We start from the raw sequence: 26,135 nt of genomic DNA on the forward strand, positions 1-26,135 counted from the left end.
TGGACAGCCTTACCAGGAATCCCCTTCACTGGAAATGTTGCACGGAATTACACACGTAAATCTGAGGCACACACGTACTATACGAGCTCTCTTCCGTTTAATACGATGATGCTGTATGTTATTTTGCGTCCCCAACTCTCCGAGCGTAGCAGTTGGTAGTCCTTCGAGCCAGCTCTTTCAAAACTGGCTCACTAGTTGTGTGATTCAATAATCTTCCTACGAGGCCACTTGCAGTGTAGAGTAGCCCGGGGCAAGTGTGCGCACCTAACAAACATTGTTCTGGTTTCTACTGAAAATGAACGATTTATCAATAGATCTTGTTCTCAAAAGCAAGCTATACCGATTGCCTTCAAAACGTATTACCAGACTTTTTCAAAAAAGTTATGTAGTTCGAGATGTAGGCAAAATCTGTAAAAATCTGCCCCGGCCTTGGGGCAAGTGTTCGCATTGGGTATTATAATTTATTAGTAAACTATTTTACATTGGGACCGTGGTGTAGGGGTAAGCGTGGTTGCCTCTCACCCAGTCGGCTTGGGGTCGATCCCAGAAGGTCCCGGTGGCAAATTTTGAGACGAGATTTGTCTGATCACGCCTTCCGTCGGACAGGGAAGTAAATGTTGGCCCCGGACTAACCTAAAAAGGTTAGGTCGTAAGCTCAGTCCAGGTGTAGGAGTTGTCTCCCTGGGTCCTGCCTCGGTGGAGTCGCTGGTAGGCAGTTGGACTAACAATCCAAAAGTTGTCAGTTCAAATCCCGGGGTGGATGGAAGCTTAGGTGTAAAAAGAGGTTTGCAATTGCCTAACCGTGCGATGCACTGTTACCCCGGTTTACTCTACATATAAGGATATCTCATCAACTGGGGGTGGCTCGGATCACAGTTCATGAGCAGGTCTGTTTTAAATGTATTCATCCATTGGAATATGGCATGTTTCCAACCAAATCGGGACAAACTTAGTTCAGAGATGGCCGATCAATCCAATTTCTGGTAATCTGTAAAAAAACTAACTTAATCCACCTATGTGGTTGGAGCCTTCCTCACAACAATGGCTGTACACAAGTTTCATCTATTTTTTAGATCCGGCTTCCAAAAAGTACATCGCTATCACTTAAGTGGCCATATCTCGAGACAGGGTTGCCAGATCTTCAATGTTTTGGACTCGTTGGAAAGGTCTTTTGATAACCTAACCAACAATAGGTCGGATGGTGGATCCGGACATAGTTTACATACATTTAAGTGAGATCCGGCTTCAAAAAAGTACATCAATATCACTTAAGTGGCCATATCTCGAGACAGGGTTGCCAGATCTTCAAGGTTTTAGACTCGTTAGAAAGGTATTTTGATAACTTAACCAACAATGGGTCGGATGATGGATCCGGACATAGTTTACATAAATTTAAGTGAGATCCGGCTTCAAAAAAGTACATCAATATAACTTAAGTGGCCATATCTCGATACAGGGTTGCCAGATCTTCAATCTTTTGGACTCATTGGAAAGGTATTTTGATAAGTTAACCAACAAAAGGTCGGATGATGGATCCGGACATAGTTTACATACATTTAAGTGAGATCCGGCTTCAAAAAAGTACATCAATATCACTTAAATAGCCATATCTCGAGACAGGGTTGCCAGATCTTCAATGTTTTAGACTCGTTAGAAAGGTCTTTTGATTACCTAACCATCGATGGGTCGGATGGTGGATCCGGACATAGTTTACATACATTTAAGTGAGATCCGGCTTCAAAAAAGTATATCAATATCACTTAAGTGGCCATATCTCGAGACAGGGTTGCCAGATCTTCAATGTTTTGAACTCGTTGGAAAGGTCTTTTGATAACCTAACCAACGATGGGTCGGATGATGGACCCGGACATAGTTTACATACAGTTAAGCGAGATCCAAATATATGTGAAAACACATTTTTATACATAACTTTTGAACTACTTATCGAAACTTCAATCTGTATAAAACTCGATCTATGGGACCCTAAACCAAGTCGAAAGCAACCAGTTCGGGTCAAATCGGTTCAGCCAGTGCCGAGAAACATGAGCTAGTTTGTTGGTCACATACATACATACACACACACATACACACACACATACACACAGACATTTGTTCAGTTTTCGATTCTGAGTCGATATGTATACATGAAGGTGGGTCTACGATGTTTTTATACGAAGTTCATTTTTAGAGCAGGATTATAGCCTTACCTCAGTGAGGAAGGCAAAACTGTAATTTCGCCGCAAAAAATTAAATATTCTCCATATTTCATCGATTTCAACCTTAGGCGTCCACCAGCTGATTCATCCAATTGGAGAGCAGGCAGTGTACCAAACTCCAACGCAACAGGAATGCCCCATCCGGGCAATTCCTATTCACAGCCCGGGTGTGGGTGGCGCACGAGATGTGTCCAGGGGACAGAGAAAGGAAAACAAACATCCCACCTTCGCAGCTGCTCCCAGTCTAACCTAGCTCACCAAACTGACCCCGCATCCATCGTTGACGTCGACCTGGGTCAGTCGATGAGGGGACGCTGCTGACCTTGCCTTTAAAATGGAAGGAAATGGAATCAACGCTGGCGCTGTCCCACGTATAGGTCTATCTATTTCAAGTCCCTCTAGCTGGCAAATGGTTGATACCAACACGGTCAGCGCGCCTTCAGCACCATCAGGAAATAAATGTCTCCTTTTGGAATGAAAATAGACTTTGATTTAAAGGATTTCAGCCGGATTGGCCGTTGAAAATGACAAAAGTGCCGGGATTGTTAGCCATTTTAATCGAAATCGTATTAGGGCGCCGACAGGTTGGTCGGCCAATATGTGCAGACTATTGGGTTTAAACTGTTTCTGAAAATAGAACATGCAAGGACATTTGGGGGGATAGTAAGGTGGTCCCCCTTTTTTGAAACGGACTAGCGTTTGTGAATACATAACCTTGGTTGTGCAGTTCTATGACGAGAAGGAAATTGAAAATATACGCAAATACATATTCAGTACACAAGGTCAAGACAAACTTGATTTCTGATGTCTTCAAGTTATGTTTCTCGAATTTTCAGTCTTTCATTCCCGGTCGGCCATTTGGCGGCCACGACTTTAAGCTAGTGAAACCCGACAAAAAGAAGATCTCACACCAAAAACCCGATTTAATCCCACCAGGGGTGAGATAGAGCCTTTCTTACTAAAGAATATAATCCAATGAACTCTGTTAAATAAACTTACGAAATCACGACAAAATGAAGCCTACTTAAAGGCGATTTAAGGAGCAAACGGGAAACAAATTGTTTGTAACCGGATGAATGTCCTATGTCATATAAGTTTTTGCATAAACATGCAAGCTTTTCGGTTTCCTTTGCCCTGTCCGTTTTTGCATAACAAACGGACAGGGCAAAGGAAACCGAAAAGCTACGATATCTTACATGTTGTAGGAAACATCGGTAGACAAGCTACTACAAACGAGTATATCTCGAGCCACAACACATATGCGCCAGCATTCTTGCGCCAGTATTCGAAGCTCAACTTGACGACTTGGCGTCGGAGCGTCGAAAGACGATGCAGTGTGATTTTTTAGCGGTTTTTCCGATTAAAATTCATGCTGAATCGAAATATTTACGAAGATGAAAATGATGTCCAGCCATAAAGTAAAACCTATACCTTTCATTAGTAAGAAAGGCAAAAGTAGCAATATTTTGACTATAATTTAAACTGTAAGCTTTATTCAAACTTTGAGATATAATTTCAAAAGGCATCTCCTTAATCACCGTAAACCTGTTTTAATCCCTGCAAACAAGGCAATTTCAAAAAGCTTCCATGTCCATTTGTTACCCGGCAGCGCAGTCCTTCTGGTAATCTTCAAAGGCATCCTCACCAGCTCCACGGTAAAAAGCTCGACCACGAAATTTTACCCAAGGTAAGCTCCTTATTGTTCACTTTTTTTTGCGCTATCACAAACCGCTTATTCGGTGAGGCTTATCTAGCTCGCATCAATCTAGAAAGTTACCGGAGCTGCAAGCGAACACCCTCATACCTCTTCACCGTGCCACGTGGCCAAGAAACCTGCCCGAACACGTGAGCCATCGCCGTGGTCGTTATTCTTCTCATTTCCCAATGGTTATCGCGTTATATGCGGTATTATCCTGGCGCGATTTATCCTTTTCCCACGACCACAAGAAGAGTGGCAGCATCAGCATAAACGTTGTCAGGATTTCTTTTTTTTCGCGTTACTTCTCCTCCTGGTGTTGTTATCTTTGGAGGACGTAGGTTTACGTCTTACAATATAGGACGAGAAGGTAAAAAAAGACGACACCGTGGCTAGCTGGTTCAGTTTCCGAGAACGAGAAAGGGTTGAAGCTGGATTTGGAGGATTACCTCGTAAGGAAATCAATAAAAATCTTAAACTTCGTGAGTTAAGAAAATATTTGGTATTTTTTGTAGCATCAGGTGAACTCTATTTTTACAGCGTTCAACATAAGGGAACACGATTTCCTCAATTAAAAAATCAAAAACCTTGTAACGTTGTTTGAAGTAATGATGTTACTCTACAATCTGTACATAGTTTTTTTAATCAAAATTACTACTGGAACCAGTGTGAACCGTTTTTGATCCATAAAATAGTAGTTTAAGCAACGAGTTGCAAAAATAACTTAACTCAAACTTAACTGTCAAGTTTTGCAACATTGTTTGCAATTTCGGAAAACACCCTTAGAATTTGATTTTTTTTACTGAAACAATAGTTTTCGCTTGAATGTTATTTGCCATCAAGATTGGTGTCAGACTCTAGAACAGTATCAAAAAGTGACGTGACATACTTTATGGATGACGCCTTATTGATTTAGCTTGATTTTATGGTATCTTCTCAAGATCGAGAGATTTTCAAATGATCAAAATCCAATTATATAAAAATTATGGAAAACATTTTTGATCACAAATCATTTCAACCAATAAGGAGAATTGTTTAAACACAAATTTCTGTTGCAGTTGTAAGTGTCATGTACAGTTTTCCCGACTTTGTTTTTCCTGATATCGTGTAACAGAAATTAAATCCTGATTTTTTTTATATGACTGTTAAACCACCGCCAAAGCGCTGAATATGTTTGTTGATTCGCGGTTAGAAGCCAATGTAATCCATATAAAATAAAGCAATCATACATATTTTTTGTAGTGCATTTCTTTTTTTATTAGTTAAGTGATTAATGACACCTTTGTTACAATCCAAATAGTGAAATTTAAATTTGAACGGAATGGAAAGGCGGTATATTAAAAATGTTATATAAAACGCTTTTTAAAATATGTGTTATGTAATACGCTTTTTGCCTTCCTCACTGAGGTAAGGCTATAATCCTGCTCTAAAAATTAACTTTTTATTAAAAGCTCGAAGACCCACCTTCATGTATACATATCGACTCAGAATTAAAAACTGAACAAATGTCTGTGTGTGTGTATGTTTCGATAACTAGTTCAAAAGTTATGTATAAAAATGAGTTCTCACATGTATCCGGATCCATCATCCGACCCATCATTGGTTAGGTTATCAAAAGACCTTTTCAATGATTCCACAACATTGAAGATCTGGCAACCCTGTCTCGAGTTATGACCACTTAAGTGATATTTATGTACTTTTTTGAAGCCGGATCTCAATTAAATGTATGCAAACGATGTCCGGATCCATCATCCAACCCATCGTTGGTTAGATAATCGAGAGACCTTTCTAACGAGTCCTTAACATTGAATATCTGGCAACCCTGTCTCGAGTTATGACCATTTAAGTGATATTTATATACATTTTTGAAGCCGGATCTCGATTAAATGTATGTAAACGATGTCCGGATCCATCATCCGACCCATCGTTGGTTAGGTAATCGAAAACCCTTTCCAACGAGTTCACAACATTGATTTTCTGGCAACCCAGTCTCGAATTATGACCACTTAAGTTATATCTGTGTACTTCTTTTTCTGAATCTTAAAAAATAGCTGAAATATGTGTCCAAACCACTCATATTACCCATTGTTGGTAAAAAGTGAGGAAGGCATCAATCACATAGGTGGATTAAGTTAGTTTTTTAAAATATCAATGCTGTACGGTCTCAAACAAAATATTAGCTAACAAAACAATTTGTCGAGCTGAGTATTTTCACACATCATAAAATTTCATTTTCCATCGTTGCCATGCCCGACCTGCCTTAATTGATGGCCACATTTTTCTCCAACTTGCTTCATTAGCCCTGGAAATGCCGTACAATCGTATCATTAGAAGTTAATCTGATGTCTGTCTGGTGTGAAGCAGATACATTCCGATTGTAAGTTATAAATAGACTCTATGTTCCAAATAACGTTTGAAAGGGGTTTCAATTTTACTGAAGAATCATCATAAATTTAGAACATTTTCTAAAAGAAATCTAGTGTCAATTGCAGGGATGGGATAATCGCGAAAAAAACAATTTCGCTTGCAAACCTTTTCACCCGCAAAAGAGAGAAGAGGCAAATCGCTCCCGAAATTCTCTAAGAAAATCAATCTGCTGATGATTTTTGTGAATTTCCTTGTCAGCACCACTCAAGAATATTTATTTCACTTTGTTTACACACATTGCCCATCTACAAAATGTGACAGGTCATTGATGATGATTTTTTAGATTCTTTTTACCGATCTTTCGTGCGCGAGAGAGGAAAGCCATGCTCCATTCGGATTTTTTCTCTTGATAAACATCCAAAGATTTTCTTTTGATGATGATTATTCCCTCGCTGGTCAATTGACTTAATCTGGAATTCTCTAGTTGTAATTACATCGACAACGTCAAATGAAGAGTCGACTTTATTTTTTATAGAAAAAAACGTTACTTAATCCACCTTTAGGTGGTTGGTGCCTTCCTCTCATTTATAAAGTGAATTACCCCCTACAGACTTTTTGTCATGTTTTTACATACACTGCCGGGTGGAAATAATCCATGTAAATTCAGAGCATTTTTTAAATTGCTTGTAATTTTAGATAGGTAAGTCAGATATTGAAAATTCTTAATCCACAAAAAAAGTCATTTCATAACCTTTCTAAAAATATATAATATGGCAGGTTTTCATGCAAAAAAAAAACACCATTTTTTGCAAACTGTGAAATTTATATGCAGCAGTTTTTTAAGCATAACTTTCGATGTGCTTTACTAAATCTTAAAAATTTCAATAGGGACTTATGGGACCGAAAAGAATGAGGCCAACACGGTCAAAATCGGCTCAGCCAGTGACGAGATATTCCAGTGACATTGATTCAGTACACATGTCTACATACAGCCAAACACATAGACATTTGCTCAGCTGGTGATTTTGAGTCGATATATACAAATGAAGGTAGGTCTACGACGTTTTTATACAAAGTTCATTTTTCGAGTGATTTTATAGCCTTCTTTCAGTAAGGTGTGGAAGGCAAAACATCAGGTCATAATTAAAAAATTATTTTTGAGAAAGTTTAAAGCAATGAAATGTTTAATTTCGCACAAACTGTCCTACCAAAACGAAACCAACTAAACTCGAGTCAACCCCGAAACGAAAATGGAAACGAAACTTTTCTTCGCTAAAGTTGCCTAGTTTTCCTCCTAGCTAAGCTGTGTCATGTTTCGTTTATTTTTTTTCCTGTCTTACTTGTTCACTTTTTAAATTCCCTCTTTTCTCGCAGCACATTTCCTATCCTTTCAGCAAAGACTTGTAAGACTTGTGTTACACCTCTCTCTCTATATATCAATTGGGAGCGCGCTTGGGAGTTGGTTCTTTGTGGTACACCTACAAACTGAATATATTCCGTTCGGTCGTCTGCTTGGTAAATCCCATTAAGTAAATTGTGTGCTCGGTGAGAGTGAGATGTTTATAATGACACAAACACACAATCGTTCTCGTTTTCTGTGATGGCATTTTACCTGATTTTTTTGTGTGTGATGTTGTTGGACCATCTCCTTTTCCACTTTAATGGTTACACGAATTTCCATCTCGCAATGCAGGATTGCGAGGCTAGATGTGTCCCTCTTTATGGTCCAGGCTATCGCCAAGGTGTGTCTTTTTTTGCAGACTCATAAGAGCTTAATGATGTGTAATTTAGCGCGGTTGTACATTGATAATAGAGGATGGGAATAATACTGATCTGGCGTGTTATTTGTTGTCATTTTCTTAAAGTTTAAGACGCACAAAAACGTACACTTCTCGTTATTTTTTTAATTTGCCTCAAGCTCTCAGCCTTCATTTGAGCAATTCTCTACGAAATCGGTCTTTTTTCTTCAATTTTAATTTTTGTATTTTTTAATCCGACTGAAACTTTTTTGGTGCCTTCGGTATGCCCAAAGAAGCCATTTTGCATCATTAGTTTGTCCATATAATTTTCCATACAAATTTGGCAGCTGTCCATACAAAAATGATGTATGAAAATTCAAAAATCTGTATCTTTTGAAGGAATTTTTTGATCGATTTGGTGTCTTCGGCAAAGTTGTAGGTATGGATACGGACTACACTGGAAAAAAATAATACACGGTAAAAAAAATTTGGTGATTTTTTTATTTAACTTTTTATCACTAAAACTTGATTTACAAAAAAACACTATTTTTAATTTTTTTTATTTTTTGATATGTTTTAGAGGACATAAAATGCCAACTTTTCAGAAATTTCCAGGTTGTGCAAAAAATCATTGACCGAGTTATGAATTTTTTAATCAATACTGATTTTTTCAAAAAATCGAAATTTTGGTCGTAAAATTTTTCAACTTCATTTTTCGATGTAAAATCAAATTTGCAATCAAAAAGTACTTTAGTGAAATTTTGATAAAGTGCACCGTTTTCAAGTTATAGCCATATTTAAGTGACTTTTTTGAAAATAGTCGCAGTTTTTTATTTTTTAAAATTAGTGCACATGTTTGCCCAGTTTTGAAAAAAATATTTTTGAAAAGCTGAGAAAATTCTCTATATTTTGCTTATTCGGACTTTGTTGATACGACCTTTAGTTGCTGAGATATTGCAATGCAAAGGTTTAAAAACAGGAAAATTGATGTTTTCTAAGTTTCACCCAAACAACCCACCATTTTCTATCGTCAATATCTCAGCAACTAATGGTCCGATTTACAATGTTAATATATGAAACAATTGTGAAATTTTCCGATCTTTTCGAAAAAAATATTTTCAAAATTTTCAAATCAAGACTAACATTTTAAAAGGGCGTAATATTGAATGTTTGGCCTTTTTGAAATGTTAGTCTTGATTTGAAAATTTTGAAAATATTTTTTTCGAAAAGATCGGAAAATTTCACAAATGTTTCATATATTAACATTGAAAATCGGACCATTAGTTGCTAAGATATTGACGATAGAAAATGGTGGGTTGTTTGGGTGAGACTTAGAAATCATCAATTTTCCTGTTTTTAAACCTTTGCATTGCAATATCTCAGCAACTAAAGGTCGTATCAACAAAGTCCGAATAAGCAAAATATAGAGAATTTTCTCAGCTTTTCAAAAATATTTTTTTCAAAACTGGGCAAACATGTGCACTAATTTTAAAAAATGAAAAACTGCGACTATTTTCAAAAAAGTCACTTAAATATGGCTATAACTAGAAAACGGTGCACTTTATCAAAATTTCACTAAAGTACTTTTTGATTGCAAATTTAATTTTACATCGAAAAATGAAGTTGAAAAATTTTTACGACCAAAATTTCGATTTTTTGAAAAAATCAGTATTGATTAAAAAATTCATAACTCGGTCAATGATTTTTTGCACAACCTGGAAATTTCTGAAAAGTTGGCATTTTATGTCCTCTAAAACATATCAAAAAATAAAAAAAATTAAAAATAGTGTTTTTTTGTAAATCAAGTTTTAGTGACAAAAAGTTAAATAAAAAAATCACCAAATTTTTTTTACCGTGTATTATTTTTTTCTAGTGTAGTCCGTATCCATACCTACAACTTTGCCGAAGACACCAAATCGATCAAAAAATTCCTTCAAAAGATACAGATTTTTGAATTTTCACATATCATTTTTGTATGGACAGCTGCCAAATTTGTATGGAAAATTATATGGACAAACTAATGATGCAAAATGGCTTCTTTGGGCATACCGAAGGCACCAAAAAAGTTTCAGTCGGATTAAAAAATACAAAAAAAATCGAATGACCGAAATCCTAGAGAACTGCTCATTTGATTCCTTTTGAACTAGATCAGAACTAAGCAAATGTAGACACACAAATCGCGTTTGAAGTGCTAATAAATGGAGAAGAAATTTTCAAAATTTGAAAAAGGAGAAAAATGCTGAAATCTGTTGTTTAATTTAAACTTTATTTTGACATATTTTGTGTAAAATAATCAACTTTCTTCTTTTTTGTTTCATTACATTCCTAAAGTCTTGCAATGGTTTGATGAAGCGCAAAACCAAATCAGTTGCAACATAAACTTGAGATACATGTCCTCGCAAACACTCTCAAGCGGATAAACATTCGTACAAACAAAACTCTGACATTCATTAGGGTGGTTTAGTCATATTTTTCTATTATTCAACATTCTCGACATTTCCATTATTCAACATTCCTCAACATTTCTTTTCATGTTGTTAAAACAAAAGGGACAAAAGTGATAAATCTCGCTTACTTCTTCAAAAGGTTTAACCTACATAGGAAATCCATGGCGCATTTGTCGTTTTGGAAAGTAATCTAGAAATAAAATGAGCTCAATGTTTAATGATCACCCAAAAACTATCACATAAGATAGGAAAACTGTTATTGTACTGCATAACATTTGGAAATATCTAAGAAAAGACATTTTAAATATTTAATAATGATAATATTTGTTCTGGATTAGTGTTGAGAAGCATCCGAATTCAGGATTATCTTAGCTATTTTATCAAAATAAACGAATTGAAATGGCATATGGGTAATTCTCTACCAACTCACACGAAATCGGGAAAAGTTGCCCCGAACCCTCTTCGATTTGCGTGAAACTTTATCCTAACTTTTGTCCCTGATCATGAATCCGAGGTCCGTTTTTTCGATATCTCGTACGACCCCTTCAATTTTTGAACACGCGAAGAAAGACATGTTTTAAATAATTTGCAGCCGGAGGTGGAAATGTGGTTTTAAAGAGACTTTTATGCAGAATTGGACGCCCGTTTTGATGACGTACTAAAAATTCCGAAAAAACTTTTTTTTTTCATTTCGATTTGTGATTTTTGTTCTACACTCAACCTCGGGTGGTTGGTCACTTTTTCGTTTGACACTTTTTTAGTTTGTACCCCGTTGGTTGGTCAAGGTCAAACTAAAAAGTGACGAACTGTCACATTTTACACGGCGCTCATGCAAACTATCTAAACAAACGTTTGGTAGTGTGTGTGAACTCCATGTAAAAAGGGTGTCAAACTAAAAAGTGACCCCGTTCGTTTGACAGCAGTTGGTGTCAAACCATCGGTGTTTGAGTGTACAACTTTGTGGAACATTGTTACACTCTAAACAATAGCCCTGAAATGTTAGAAAAAACACAATTTTTTAAAAAGAAATTTTGTTCTAAATAAAAAAAAGACCCTTCTAGGTTATTGCAGATTCGAAAAGTACATTAAAATTTCCCTTAAAATGACACGTTCAATTTTTTTTCGATTAAGTAGTAGTTTTAAACTCGGCCTCGTGGCGCGGTGGTTAGCGGCTTCGGTTGCCGATCCCTAAGTTGCTATGGGGCGCGGGTTCGATTCCCGCCTTATCCTCCTGGCCTTCTATCGGATGGGGAAGTAAAACGTCGGTCCATTAGCGTAAAAGAAGTTTTGGGTAACTCACCACACATAACCTTCGGACGCCTAGAAATGAGCAGAAACTTGCAACAGAGCCCACAAAAGACCCGGGGGTCGTTAAAGTGGATTGCTTTGCTTTTTTAATAGTTTGAAAAAACACAGCAAAAAATCCGATCGTAAAATCGCATGCAAAAGCATGCACATCACCTTCGTCAAAATAAACACCTAATATTACACACTGCATGTACAATTTTTGCAAACACAAAAAAAAGTTGCAACCGACGGGATTCAAACCCAGCACCAACAGTAAGGACTGGCGCCTTAGCCCACTCGGCCATCACACCGATGAAGAGTTAGGATAAACGCTAGGATAAACGCATATATGAGCTTGACATTTCTTTCAAGTAGGTTTCCCATACTGATGGGCTACATATTTCAGGGTGTAAAATCACTTTAAATTGCATAAAATAATGCATAATTTATTTTACACCCAGGCCTTTTACACGCAGCTGGATTACTACTTTTTTAGCTGTGTAGTAGTTTATGTTACAAGTTGCAAAAAAGAGGATTTTTTCAACATGAGTCGTACATTTATCCAACGAGGTTCACCGAGTTGGATAAATACGACGAGTGCTGAAAAAATCAAGTTTTGCAACGGGTTCCATACAACATTTTTTGCAATTTCGAAAAACACCCATTGAGTGAAATTTAAAGTCGAATTTTCATGTATTTTGTCAATAAATCGTTTAAATCAAAAAAATGTTGAAAAGTGTTACTTTTCGAAACAAGTGCTGAAAAGTTCAACTTTTCAGCACCCATTTCAGTGCTGAAAAGTAGAACATTTCAGCATTTATTTTGAAAAGTGTTGCTATTGGATTCTGTTATTTTTGGTACAAAAAAGTAGGCTATTTCGTCGTTCAAGAATGACAGGAAAAGTAAGTAGTTTCACGACGGAGTTGCAAAAATGTGTTTTTCGATGAAAATAATTTTGAGTATGCCATGGCATCGGGTGTACAATTTTACATACAATTCTCTTTGGCATTAAATTTCCACCTCATCACCTTCTCAGGCTGCAGATTATTGAAAAACTTGTATTTTTTTTTTCGCATATTCAAAAATGGAAGGAGTCGTGCCGCCCTCCGTCACGAGATATAAGAAATGGACCTCAGATTCGTGATCAGGGACAAAAGTTACCCTTTAGGACAAAGTTTCAAGCAAATCGAGGGGGGAGGTCGTTGCAACTTTTCCCGATTTCGTGTGAGTTGGTAGAGAATTACCCAACAATAATTTGTTACATATTTTGAGGTAAGCGTTTGACTTTCTTTCAACTTGGGAACATTTATTCAAGAATTTCCATTGATAAACAAATATTGTCAAGCTCAAACATGTATTCAAACCGAAAAAAAAAAACAAATTATAATAAATTAAAAAAAATCATTATTTTCAACCCTGAAAAATCGAATCACCCTAGTCACACCGCTCAAGGAGCACACTCCGGGTGGGTTGTACCTGTGACGATGTGTTTATCCAGGATCCAGTGGCACGTAAAAATTCGTTAACGATACACCGATTCCGAGCGGGGCTGACTGCCAGCCGATCTGCGATGTTTGGTTTCCCGTCGTCGACGTTGTTGGTCGGTAAATACACTTTTGGTATTCACGAGGGCAAACTTGTCTGGTTATCCAGTGCTGTTAACCTTCCGATTGTAAAACAGAGCATACATTTGGAATAGGATTTTCAAATGAAGAAACCATGTTGAATATTTTTTTCGAAATTTCGCTCAATTTAAAACAAAATTGTTGTAAACGAGTTACAAAATTTGCATCCCTTAATTCAAATGGAATTAAAATCCTTGACACAGATTCGACACCATCCTGGTGGGATATTCAACATTTCCAGTTCCTGAATCCTGGGTGCAAATGGAAATGACTAGCCACAGAGCAAAGGGAAATCGTTTTACGTCACATGTGAGAATTTGCAACAGTGTCAAGGTCTAGTCAACATTCAATTGGCCAGGCACTGAAAGTGAATACAGTTTTAGTTCGTATACAACGCAGTTTCCCAGCAGCTTGTGATCAGATGAAGAGATTACAGAATATCCATTTAAGGTTTTGCTTCCTGGAAGCGTCAAGTTTTACTGAGAAAACGCTCGAATAAGTTGTAACCTTCCGATCCCCATAACTCCCCTTTACGACCTTGACCGATTGAAGTTACGATAGGTCGTAACACATAACCTCGCACAATAAACACACCCCCACTAAATGGGTGGTGGCCGTGAACATCATACGGCATGATTTATCTTTTCTTGACCTACCGATAGCTAGTCAGACATATCGCAGAGAGAGAGAACGAGTAGGAACAATGTTATCATCGTTTTTACCCATCTGGAAAAAAGGATGCTCCCTCCCCCCGCAGAAGGCCATTAAATCGGATCACTATAATGGAACGATAAGGTTTTGCGGTAAAATAGTGTGCAAGAGCTGGAGGAAAACCGTTGGAAGATATGTTTTTCCTAGCTGCTATTTTGTTACAACATGACGTGATGATGTTGTCCAAACGGATTGTGTTCATAAATCATACGTGGCGTATTATTATGGAAATATCATAACAAGACTTCAAACAATGATTTTTTTAATATGGTTACTTTTTCTATGGTAAATTTAGTTTTAGTTCTTGCATCATAAGTTTATTTATACAAGACCTGGCATGTCTAGATGATTCTAGAACTTTGCACAACTCTATATTAACAAATTTTTCTTTTGTGTGTGTAAAATAAAGTACATTACAATAATACATAATATTATGATGTAATTAATTAATATAAGCACAACAAATTTTGCTATTTATTTTCATGTGACTTCTTTTCTTTTATTTTTACGCAATAAAAATAATAATTAAATCTTAGATCTTTAGATTCAGTAAATGAAAACTTGCTGAAATTTCAGCAAAATTTGACAGCGCCATACAAATTTTGAGCAGTTCTCTAGGATTTCGGTCATTCGATTTTTTTTTTTGTATTTTTTAATCCGACTGAAACTTTTTTGGTGCCTTCGATATGCCCAAAGAAGCCATTTTGCATCATTAGTTTGTCCATATAATTTTCCATACAAATTTGGGAGCTGGCCATACAAATTTGATGTATGAAAATTCAAAAATCTGTATCTTTTGAAGGAATTTCTTGATCGATTTGGTGTCTTCGGCAAAGTTGTAGGTATGGATACGGACTACACTGGAAAAAAAATAATACATGGTAAAAAAAATTTGGTGATTTTTTTATTTAAAAAAAAATGTGTTCATGAAATTGGGAAATTTTAATTTCTTGCTTCCAAATGGAATCAAATGGAATTCAACGGCTCCAAATTAGTCAGATTCGAGTGGTTGATTACCTGTTAGATTATCTAATGAATATTTTCAATATTCAAACACCGCAATAATGGCTATTACTAGATCACTTTGGGGCATTTTTTAGGGTAATATATGAGCCAAAGACCCAAACTAAGACAATGAGAAATATAACTTTTTCATGATACGATTAATTAAAGAAAAAAATGTTACGAGAATTTTGGATAATGCAGTTTGGACTGTTTTCAATAATTAGACCTATACCGGTTTTGAATTGAAAATGTTTCATTAGCTGCTGAAAGCTTTTTGTAAAGTTTTGGTTTATCAAAAAATCGAGAACAAAATTTAAAAAAAAAGTTAATTCCGCCTCAAAAATGTGCTAAAAATTAACACCATTATCAACATTAACAACATATTTCACCATTAAGTTTTATACCATCCAGATTTTATAACATAAAGTGCCATACTATAGTTGTATTTACCAGAATCACAAGTTGACCGTTCCGTCACGATGTTCACTGGATAGCCAAAATCTGCAAACTGTTCACTGCCCCCACTATACAAACACAGGCCAGCTGGTTTCGATCTTCGGGACGCCAACTTCTGTTACCAGCCCAGATCTGCCTTCCTGTCTTCCCGGCAACAACACTTAAGTACACTGCCAAATATTTCTAAAATGTAGATTCGCAGTTTTCAGCTTTCGTTTTCTTTTATCAAGCGACGCGGTCGTAAAATTCGGAAAAACTTTGTTGGCCTTTATCGGCAGACTTCACAAAAACCACTTCACTTTGAGAAACGAATAAACCCGGAAACCGACACCGCATACACTGCCAATCGTTAATTTTGAATTTCCCAAAATGTTGGTTTCTGATTGGTTAAGTGGAGGACGCTGCAGGCTGCCTGCGTTTTTTTTTTTTTGTTTTTTTTTTCAAGTACTAGCCGATAGTGTCGGTGCAAAATTTTGGAACCACTTCAAACCACCAGACACACTAAGCAACACCCGACGTGCTGATAACGTCCTCACTGCCCTTGGTTCTGCCTGCCGGGGGTCAAGAAACCGTCCCCAGTTCCAAACCTTTTCTCCAACTTCTGTCTGACTGGGAAAAACTGTTCTCCGGAAAAATGCCTTCAACTGTTGCAGGAAAATTCGCGCGGGAAAAGCAACCAAACCAAACTTCAACCTCCAAAATGGTCTCACACACTCCAACCTGGCTGGGGGGGAAAACACGTCGTAATCGAGCGAATTCACAGCGTGAACTGAACGTTGCCAGCGATATTTTGCAACATTTTAGCGTCTGTTTCGCGAACCAAATCGAGCGCGCGCCTGTTTCACACACAGCATCCGACAGTCTTACAGCATCACGTCTACTGCTCGAATCAGCATCTCAACGGCGGATGCTGTGCGGAGAGAGGGCGAGAGTGTTATCGCACGTTTTCAAAACAGAGAGTGGGAAGGCCGAGAGAGTGGGAGAGAAAGTTTAATACACTCTCAAACGGTTCATTTCGAATTTGAACCAGCAGCACGTGTTGATCGGTGGTCAACGTTACCTATGGTCTTAGTTGGTAATAACATTAAGAAGTTTAAAAACCACTTTTTGATTTGACTCGTTTTTATATTTACGTAAGCAAATTTACTATCCAGGTTTCTACCACACTGCAAAAAATATTCTATTTTCAGTTATCAGCAATGTAGTTAAGCTAATATCTGTAAGCCCTTACATCCAATTGAAATGCTGTTAAAGACAAACTTATGGGAAATTGGACGAGCTTTCCGGTAAAAATATTTACGAGACTGAAAAACCAAGTCTGTCATATAGAAATTCCCAAAAACCACGAAAAACCCCGTTTTTCAACATTTTTATTTTCAAAACCGCTGTATCTTCCCAAGGATAAGACAAAGAACAATGGTCAATGTGAAGATTTTTATGTAAAATTGTCTGGGGAATCGATTGCCACTACCGGTTTTTAAAAATTTTGACGTTTAGACCACTTTTCAAAAAAACTGTTTGAGTAAATGATTTTTGTATTTTTTTAGAAGTGATATACCATCCTGCATTTTTTTGTCAGTCTTTTGGTAACTAGGCTGTTAGGCTATTCCTTCAAAAAATTTGAACGAAAAAAAATCGTGACATCACCTTTAAATTTAAGTTGTAGACTTAAAAATAAAAAAATCTCATAGATGTGGCGTGTATTTTCGTTTCAGTGTATTTTTTTCAGAAAGCCCGTCCAATTTCCTACAAGTTTGTCTTTGACCACTTTTTGATACGACGCAACGGCTTCTAGATACAGTAATTTTTAAATTACAAAATACAAAAATATTTAAATACCTTACGCCATTCTCAAATGTTGTTTTCGAGTACTGTTGGCTCCATATACACAAAAATGGCTTATATAGGCCTAGGATAACATGTCTACAAAGTTTCATTGAAATCGGAGAGGGTCGGGTACAAAAATACCAGAAAAATTCCTGATTTGAGCTGGAATTGCTCATATACAATATTACAGCGAAAATATGTTTACATGATTCAATAATAGGTTAGTTCAACGATTTCGTCAAATGTAATATTCCATTTTTTTAGTGTGTGGACAATCGTCGAACCACCCCTACCCCTAAGATATCCACGTGGTTTATGGATGGACCTTTGCCAACATGACAAATTTTCCAGAAGTTTAACAAATGTTCAAATATCTCTAATTATGACATCCTAGGGATCATCTATAAACCACGTGGACACTTTTTTGGAAATCTACACCCCCCCCCTCCCCCTCCCTCTCCCTTTCGTATACAATTTCCATACAAACAAAATATTTTTGTATGAAGCGTGGACAATCGTCAACCGTATCGTGTCCACGTAGTTTATGGATGGCCCCCTATTGATAAATCTCATGAAGCGTAAAATTTTGTAAAATCATCATGAAGAAAAAGTTTCATTTAAAAAATTCAAAATTTATCCAATATCATTCAAAATTTATCCAATATTTTTCACCAATTTTGTCTCCGAAATTTCGAAAAAAAAGTATAAAAATCTGCTAAAACTAAAATTAATTGCACATTTATCAACTAAGACATGAGCATAATGTCCACTTCACCCGTGCAGGAAACAAATAATTGGGTAAATCATGCATTCCAGACTGACTGAAATCGCGTCGCAGAACTTAACTTTATGTTTAAAGTGAAAAAATAAATAAACACAATTTATCATGTATTTGGCTGAATAATGTTAGTCTTTCGAAAAAAGTTAAAGTTTAAGATATCATTATCTCTTCTAAAAAATTAATGAAATGTTTCAAATACAATATAATATCATGTTTCTAATTAATAACAATTCATTTTTAATCAAATGAACATTATTTTTCATGCATTGTTCCTTTTGCTCCAACGGGTGTCGCCTCGCCCACCTAGTTGTAGAATGTGTAACTGAAAAACAATAATTTTAAAATCATTATTTTATGGTACAAAACCATTTTTTAAACTCATTTAAACTTCAAGACCTGAAATAAGATGATTATCAAATTATACGACTGTTTTTACGATTTTTATGGGTTTAACGAGCATATTCTTAGCTTGTTTAACTTGCCCCACTTTCCCCTTCCCGTCTTCAAAAAAAAAATAATAACAAACAACATAGTCCGCAGAACAAAACACTACGTTGAAATTTGAAAATTCACAAAATTGTAAAATAGTGCAAAACATTATTTTGTCTATTATACTTGAGATGGAAAAAACAAAAAAAAATCCGGCAAAACATAAACAAACATAAACAACACAAATTTTCCCTATAACCGTCAAGAGAGAGAGACAGAGAGAGAAAGAGAGAGTAGAGGGGACGCTACATATGAGAGGGAAATGACGAGCCGTGAGAACAAAAATGAGAAAAATGCTGTAAGAACATCTCACACTGAGAGCGGCTGGTAGCAACATTGTAGCAAACATTGAATCACTCATGGAGTCGCAATGTGGAGGAGGGTGGAAATTGGGTGGAAACAGGCGCGAGAACGAGATGGCATCAAAACAAAACTGACTAACGGGGTGGGGGGAGATGTTGCACGCTGTACGGTACGGAACGACGCAACGCAACTTTGGAACTTGTTGCACGGAAAAGCAGGTGATGTGACAAATTTGAAAACGTCGCGTGACAAAATTGGCTTGGTCACGATGCTGGTCGTTTTTGCTAATTCACAATTTAACAATTTAATTAGAATTATCAGTTAAAAATATTACATTATGGAATAATCTAGCTAAATCAAAATGAAATCATTGAAACCATCACAAAAAAAATGAATTTCGATTAAAAAACAGGAAACCAACGTACAACGATGATTAAATAACTGACTGAGAATGAGGAACGTAAGGATTCGTCAAATTATCTGATTATTGTAAGTCATGTTTACTGAGTGACAAGCGGAAATGGTTCCTACTAGACTTACATTACACGAACCTTCCCTTATGAAGATGCTGAAAAGTTGAGCTTCGCAACAAGGCAAAGGTGCCGAAAGCAGTTTCAGGTCTAATTTTTCAATAGATTTTATTTAGTTTAGCCGTTTATTCTATTACGGCACTGCTGATTCATGGCGTTGACATCGTAAGTTTCACGCCTCACCACATTTGCATATTTTAAACTGGAAATAGCTATTTGAACTGGTTAGTGAAACAAATTGAAACAGAACGATTCAACAAACTTCTGAGGGAAGTCATTTCCCTTGGCAGCAACTAAAATTCATTCAATTTGAAATTTTGTAAATGTAAACTCTTCATCCAAAGCTACAAATTTATACAATTTCCACGGACAACTATTTTGTTAAAAGTAAAACTCACCACTTTCTCCTCGATTATGGAGCAGTACCCACAGGTACAACCGAAGCCTTAGCACAAGAATAGAAGAAGGACAGCCTTACTCAAGATGGCATTAAAAAGCATCACCACCATCGTCGTCGTAGACGGAGCCAAGAGTAAAAGTTTCGCGCCAAAAGCTGATGATATGCGAATAATGCATAGCGAATTAGCATAATCGCGGCATAAATATGATTTAACATGTACATATTTTTGCAGCACGGCACGACTTGTGAGTTTTTGTCCCATGGTTGTGTGGTTCTATCTCCCTGGTTTTACGGATGATAAAGGTTGAAGATATTGGCAACTGGTAAATTGAACCCTTTCGAAATTGAACATTGTTAAGCCATAAATCTCCGAACTGTTGACTTTGTTGCGGAAGGAGATGACTTGTGCAACTTTGAACAATCTGATAGCTTTTTGAATCAGTGAAATTGGGTGACAGTATCCTGAATTGGCGAAGTTTAATATTAAATATATTATAGCTAAGAATTTTCTGAACAGATTTTTTAAACCTAACTAAACCAGTTAAAAAATTAAATGATTTAAGGTCAAATATAAAAAGGTAAAAAAGGCTGAAAAAATTGCGAAAACAAAGTCCAATGCACAAAATATTGAATGCTAAGAGATCATTATTTTTGCATAATTTCAAGGTTTTTTATGCACTCCACGATACGTTTTAAAAAGAATCAAATTGAGTTTTATAAAGGAAACATATTCAAAACAAGCATGTTTTATTTTTATTTTGGTTTTCTTAAGAGAATAGAGATTGCATGTTTTAATAATTAAATATTTCAAAATTATCGTTCTAGAGCTGAATGATTCAAAAAATTGAGCACATACATTTTGAATGAGAATAAGGATTTCAATACTTTTTTGAGCTTTAGCTTTTAAACGTAAGCAGTTTTTTAAACATTCAAAAAAAATAGGGAAGAATAAGAAAAAAACTAACTGCATCCTCCTGTATGGAAGTTGCCTTATTCACTTCTTTCCAAAAATTGGACAAGCAAGAAATCCGGAAATAATTGAAGTTCATTTTTAGAGCAGGATTATAGCCTTACCTCAGTAAGGAAGGCAAAAAACTGACGGGCAAAATCCAAAATACATTTTCATTGCATTATGTTTTGTCTGCCTATGTGGATCAATCGGACCGCGACTGGACTCACAATCCAGAGGTCGCTGGTTCGAATTCCGAGGTGACGCAAAAAATTCTAGGTGTAAATATAGGTTTTCGGTGCCCCCTCTCACCGTGCCATACCTTCACACTTAGGAGACCCGGGAGGCAGAGTCTTGTCGCAAAAAGAACGATACACGCCTGTGGATCCGTTGACGACACCGCAAGGTTTAAGAAGGCCACATTATAAGGTGTTACGTTGATCCTGTTTTATATTTTCAACATCAATTTCCAAGATTTACATGCGCGAGATAGCACAATTTACAAAATAGATATATACTTTAAAAACTACAGTTCAAGCTATCGATGATCAAATGTTAGGATTCTACACGCAAAGAAAATCCGGTGAACGTTGAATGCTCAAACGGCTTGTCCCATCCGATGTTCACAACTGTGAACATCGAATGGTCAGATTTAGAAATTTACACTAACACCATCACAACAATTATCAAAGTGTGCGTGTGTTTCAATGCGAAGCTTCATTGAACAGCGAACTTCTTCTTTTGCACCCTTCGAATAGCGAAGACTTGTTTTTGTTAACGCTTGACAATTGCAGTTTGTTTTGATATTTTCACGCGCGGTTTTTTTAGTCACGGTGAATTTGCGTTCAAAATAGTTTTTATCGGCAAATAACACCAAGTTTGAAGCAAAAACTGGCCCACAAAAGTCGGCCGAGGTAAGTTTGACCGATTCCCGACTGTTTAAATAAGTGTCTGCTTTGTTTACAGGTTTCAGGATAACGCGATATTTTTCGTTCCAGTGAAGTTTGCTACAAAACAACTCATCAACGCAAGTACGCTCGAATCTTCCGTCGTGTCCGGCGTTGTTCCGACGTCCACTGGGAGTTGCGCTGGAAGTCAAACTGCACCGTACCAGTGGAAACGGCTGGAGGGAATTTGGCTGCACTACGAGGCGTTGAATTGTGGCGAATTCGTGTACTATACGGTGTCACGCCAGATCCGGAGCAATTTGGGGCTACTTTGTCTCGGTTTTGGTCGCCGTGGGTTGTTCGAATGGTGCAAAAAGCCAAGAAGGATGACGTGCTGCGGTTTTTACGGTGGAAATGCTTCAGGTGAGCTTTTTTCTGGTGCAGCCAGGTGCCACCTAACTCCATCGGCCGCAGGGGGACAAACAGTAGCCTCCGAGTACTCGGTGCTGTGCTTTAGGGAGTAGTCCACGTGCGGCAAACGATCCAAGCATAAAAGGTACACTTGACTTTACTGATCTCCCAGCGCCCGTTGGCCATCACGGCAGGTTCGTCAGATGCGTTCATGTGGTAGAGAATGTACTTGTGAAGTGAACCCTGCAGCGTGTGATTCTTTGGAAACAACGCCCTTGGGCAACTTCCGGGAACTTTGCCTCGCACCTTACCCTTGACGCAGTATTCCCGAGCAATTCACACCAAGCACTCAACCCACAAATACTTACCCTCGGAAAACCAATTGAAGATCAGACCATTCTTGAACATTTACTCACTACTCGCTGAACTAAAATTATAATTTACTTTCAGATCAACCCGATCACAGCTGCAACGTTGACGACTCCTCTCGAAGCAGGACGAAAATCTCTACGACTAATTCGGCTAACGAATGCTGGCCCGGGTGACAACCACTCGGCTTCGTGGGCTGGTAAACCGGTGATCACAAGCGCAAGTCGGTCCGCTGTTGCATCGTTGACCAAACCTGCCGGTGCTGGCGTTGAACATGCTGAGGGAGGGTCAGAAGATTCGCGGACTGACGGATACGACCATGCCGCGCCGTCTCGGACCGAAGCCTGCGACCAACATCCGCAAGCTGTACAACTTGGCCAAGTTTGTGGTGAAGTACCCGCTGCCGGAGGAGGACGGCAAGAAGGCTAAGTCCAAAACGCCCAAAATCCAGCGTGTTATCACGCTGGTGGTGCTTCAAGGCAAGAGACATCGTCTGGTCAAGAAGAAGCGTTGCGTCACGACCGAGTACATGAAAGTGCTGGCCCTGCGCCGTCGGAGCGTATCTGCCGCCGGACCCGACTGTCTTCGATGCGTGAATCGCTCAACTCACTGGGATCCGAGAAGGAGACGGACAAGACTGATCGAAGCTGCCAAGAAGCGCGACGAGGCCAAGACCGTCAGGATGTCCGAGGCCGGCAAGAAAGCTGTCGCCGAGGAAAAGAATATCGTGAAAAAGGACGGAGCAGATCGGTTATGGCAGCGCGGCCAAGAAGGAGGAGAAACAGAGGAAGTAAAGAGGTGACCTGGCCTGGCGGTTTATCTAATTTGATCGTAATGGTGACACAAAAATTTAGAGTTAAGAAATCCTACCACACTCTGCAGAATAGACTTAAATCAATAGTTAACATAACAATTTGATATTAATAAAACAAAATACTGCTTGCTTTTTAATCTCATATTCTTAGGAGGAATATGAATCAAAACATTTTTTTTATTGCTTGAACACCAAATAAAACTTAAATGAGCGTGATTTCAATATTCAATGCTTAGATTTGTTTTATTTACCGTGTTGAAGCAATAAAAATAAAATGTTTTAATTAATATTTTACGTACATATTTGGTTTGCGTCCTGGGGGGAAAAAAAGCCACCTAGTGGTGAAAAGCAGTACTAGCCTAGCCGCAGCAATGTACAGTGGCGCCGCCAGTGGTGAATAGTGCAAACAGCCAAAAGCTGCGGGCGGCGACACGCACACAATCAAACCAACTGTCAAGTTTAGAGAAAGACAAGTTGAACATCGGATGGTCAACGCGCTTTGAGCATCGAATTCTCATGATCGTTTATGATCATTCGATGTTCAAGATTCTGGTACCAATGCTCATAAAATTCGCATTGGCGGTTTTGCGTGTATATAATTTTTTGTTGTGCTCAAATATCTTGTGTGCCGTCAATATGGCGAACATATGACTGGCAATAAGTCACTCAAATTTAACTAATATTGGTTGCTAAACTTGAATTTGATGTTTAAAAAAAAACAATTAAAAATATTGTTTTTCGATTCGATAAGCCAAAGGTTTCAAATCTTGAGATAGTCGAGCTTGGACTGTATCTTATTTTTAAATCCAAACTATAGAATATTTTTTAATCTTTGGAAAACTTGCAGTTAAGGTTCTTCCCTTAACCCTCTATTGGCCATTTTTTTTCAAACATTTTTATTTTCCCCGTGTTTAGGTGGTCATTTTGAGCAACAGTTGTTCTACGAAAAACTTTACTTCTCTTGTTTTATGTTTTTCTTGTTTCTTAAGTATTTTAATTTGCATTTATCTTGTTTGATTTATCTTAGTTTTTGGAAATATTTGGCCTATCTACCACCTCCTATACATTTTACCTTTCTAATTTTTTCATGTTTTTACAGACTTTTTAAATTTTCGCATGTTTTTCATAATTTCTGCTCTTAAATGGCACCATTATCATTTAAATTGAAACAAAAAATCCGTAAAGACACAATCTGGGACACTTCAAAAATTACTGAATATATTTCTTTTTACTTAAAATATAGGAAATTTTAGTAAAAACCCCAGCCAAAGTTGACCCCTAAAAAAAATTTTTTTAAAGCATTGGCAAAGTCACACAAGTCTTCAATCCAATGCCTTTTAAACATTAAAAAAAGGTTGGAAATGGATTTTTAGGTTTCGTTTGATAAACGGAAGGTCGTGGTTTGAAACCCACATGGCTTGGCACCACCTTTCCTCGTACTTTTGACATGTTTCGAGGACCGGCTATGCTCTGTATATTTGCATCTGCGGAGTGCGCTGGGCCCAACCGCAAAATGTGCTTGGAGGGACAAAAAAAAACTGCTTAGCAAGAGTCCCGGGCTTTTGGGATTTCACTGGGAACACATCCTAAGTAGCGTAATAAAAAAAGTGCACTTCAGTTCTAGCGACACATATGGAAAGTACAACAGCACAGAGGAAAGGAAAAATGTTACGGCGTGTGGACAGATCAACACACTTGCTCAACAATAGCGCGTGTGCTTTGTTCCCCAAAATGCCCAAGAACAGCAAATTGGCAGCCTCTGCAGATCTAAAAAATAGATCAGCAGGTCGACAATAGATCAAATAAATGGTCGCAGTGGACTCATGGCAATCAAACAAAAAAAAGGCAGGGTTGAGTTGTAGAGTCTTAAATGAAAATGACCTAATGAACTCTTTTCCATAATAGGTTTAATGAGCTTCTAGATTAAAAAATTTTTTTTTGATCGTTTCTAACAAAACAAAACTGAAAAACTTATTTTTGCAATTCCGTCGTGAAACTATCTACTTTTCCTGTCATCCTTGAACGACAAAATAGCCTACTTTTCTGTACCAGAAAAAACAGAATCGAATAGCAACACTTTTCAAAATCAATGCTGAAAAGTTCTACTTTTCAGCACTCAAATGGGTGCTGAAAAGTTGAACTTTTCAGCATTTGTTTCGAAAAGTAACACTTTTCAACATTTTTTTGATTTAAACGATTTATTGACAAAATACATGAAAATTTGACATAAAACTTCACTCAGTGTGTGTTTTTTGGAATTGCAAAAAATGTTGTATGGAACTCGTTGCAAAACTTGATTTTTTCAGCACTCTTCGTATTTATCCAACTCGGTGAACCTCGTTGGATAAATGTACGACTCGTGCTGAAAAAATCCTCTTTTTGCAACTTGTTGCATAAACTACTATTTTGCAATTCCGTCGTGAAATTACTTACTTTTTCTGTCATTCTTGAACGACGAAATGGCCTACTTTTCTGTACCAAAAATAAAAAAGTTGAACTTTTCAGCACTTGTTTCGAAAAGTAACACTTTTCAACATTTTTTTGATTAAACTATTTATTGACAAAATACATGAAAATTTGACTTAAAATTTCACTCAATGGGTATTTTTCGGAATTGCAAAAAATGTTGTATGGAACTTGTTGCAAAACTTGATTTTTTCAGCACTCTTCGTATTTATCCAACTCGGTGAACCTCGTTGGATAAATGTACGACTCGTGCTGAAAAAATCCTCTTTTTGCAACTTGTTGCATAAACTACTATTCTAGACTTTTTATATTTTTGTTCATTTTTCAATGGTTTTCTCCAAACTCACTGCATTTAGCATA

General features: G+C 37.2%; 2 protein-coding genes across 6 annotated transcripts in view; one reads left to right on the top strand and one right to left on the bottom strand.

Moving 5' to 3' along the window:
• Positions 1–26,135, bottom strand: part of LOC120417504 (organic cation transporter protein) — a 90,810-nt gene that overhangs the window by 42,837 nt on the left and 21,838 nt on the right. The window contains exon 1 of one of the 5 annotated variants that reach the window (XM_052709638.1): positions 15,544–16,324. The exons of 3 other annotated variants lie outside the window; for them this stretch is intronic. The gene's annotated coding sequence lies outside the window, so the exon portion shown is untranslated. Of the gene's footprint in view, positions 1–15,543; positions 16,325–26,135 lie in introns of those variants that run through there. One more of the 5 variants, XM_039579582.2, reaches the window with a different exon arrangement.
• Positions 21,399–23,903, top strand: LOC120417506 (40S ribosomal protein S6-like). The gene is made up of 2 exons (XM_039579584.2): positions 21,399–22,138; positions 22,577–23,903. The coding sequence occupies exon 2, from the start codon at positions 22,770–22,772 to the stop codon at positions 23,295–23,297; it is 528 nt and encodes a 175-aa protein (XP_039435518.1). The 5' UTR covers positions 21,399–22,138; positions 22,577–22,769; the 3' UTR covers positions 23,298–23,903.

The sequence above is a fragment of the Culex pipiens genome, chromosome 3 (assembly GCF_016801865.2).
Source record: "Culex pipiens pallens isolate TS chromosome 3, TS_CPP_V2, whole genome shotgun sequence".
Lineage (NCBI taxonomy): Eukaryota > Metazoa > Arthropoda > Insecta > Diptera > Culicidae > Culex > Culex pipiens.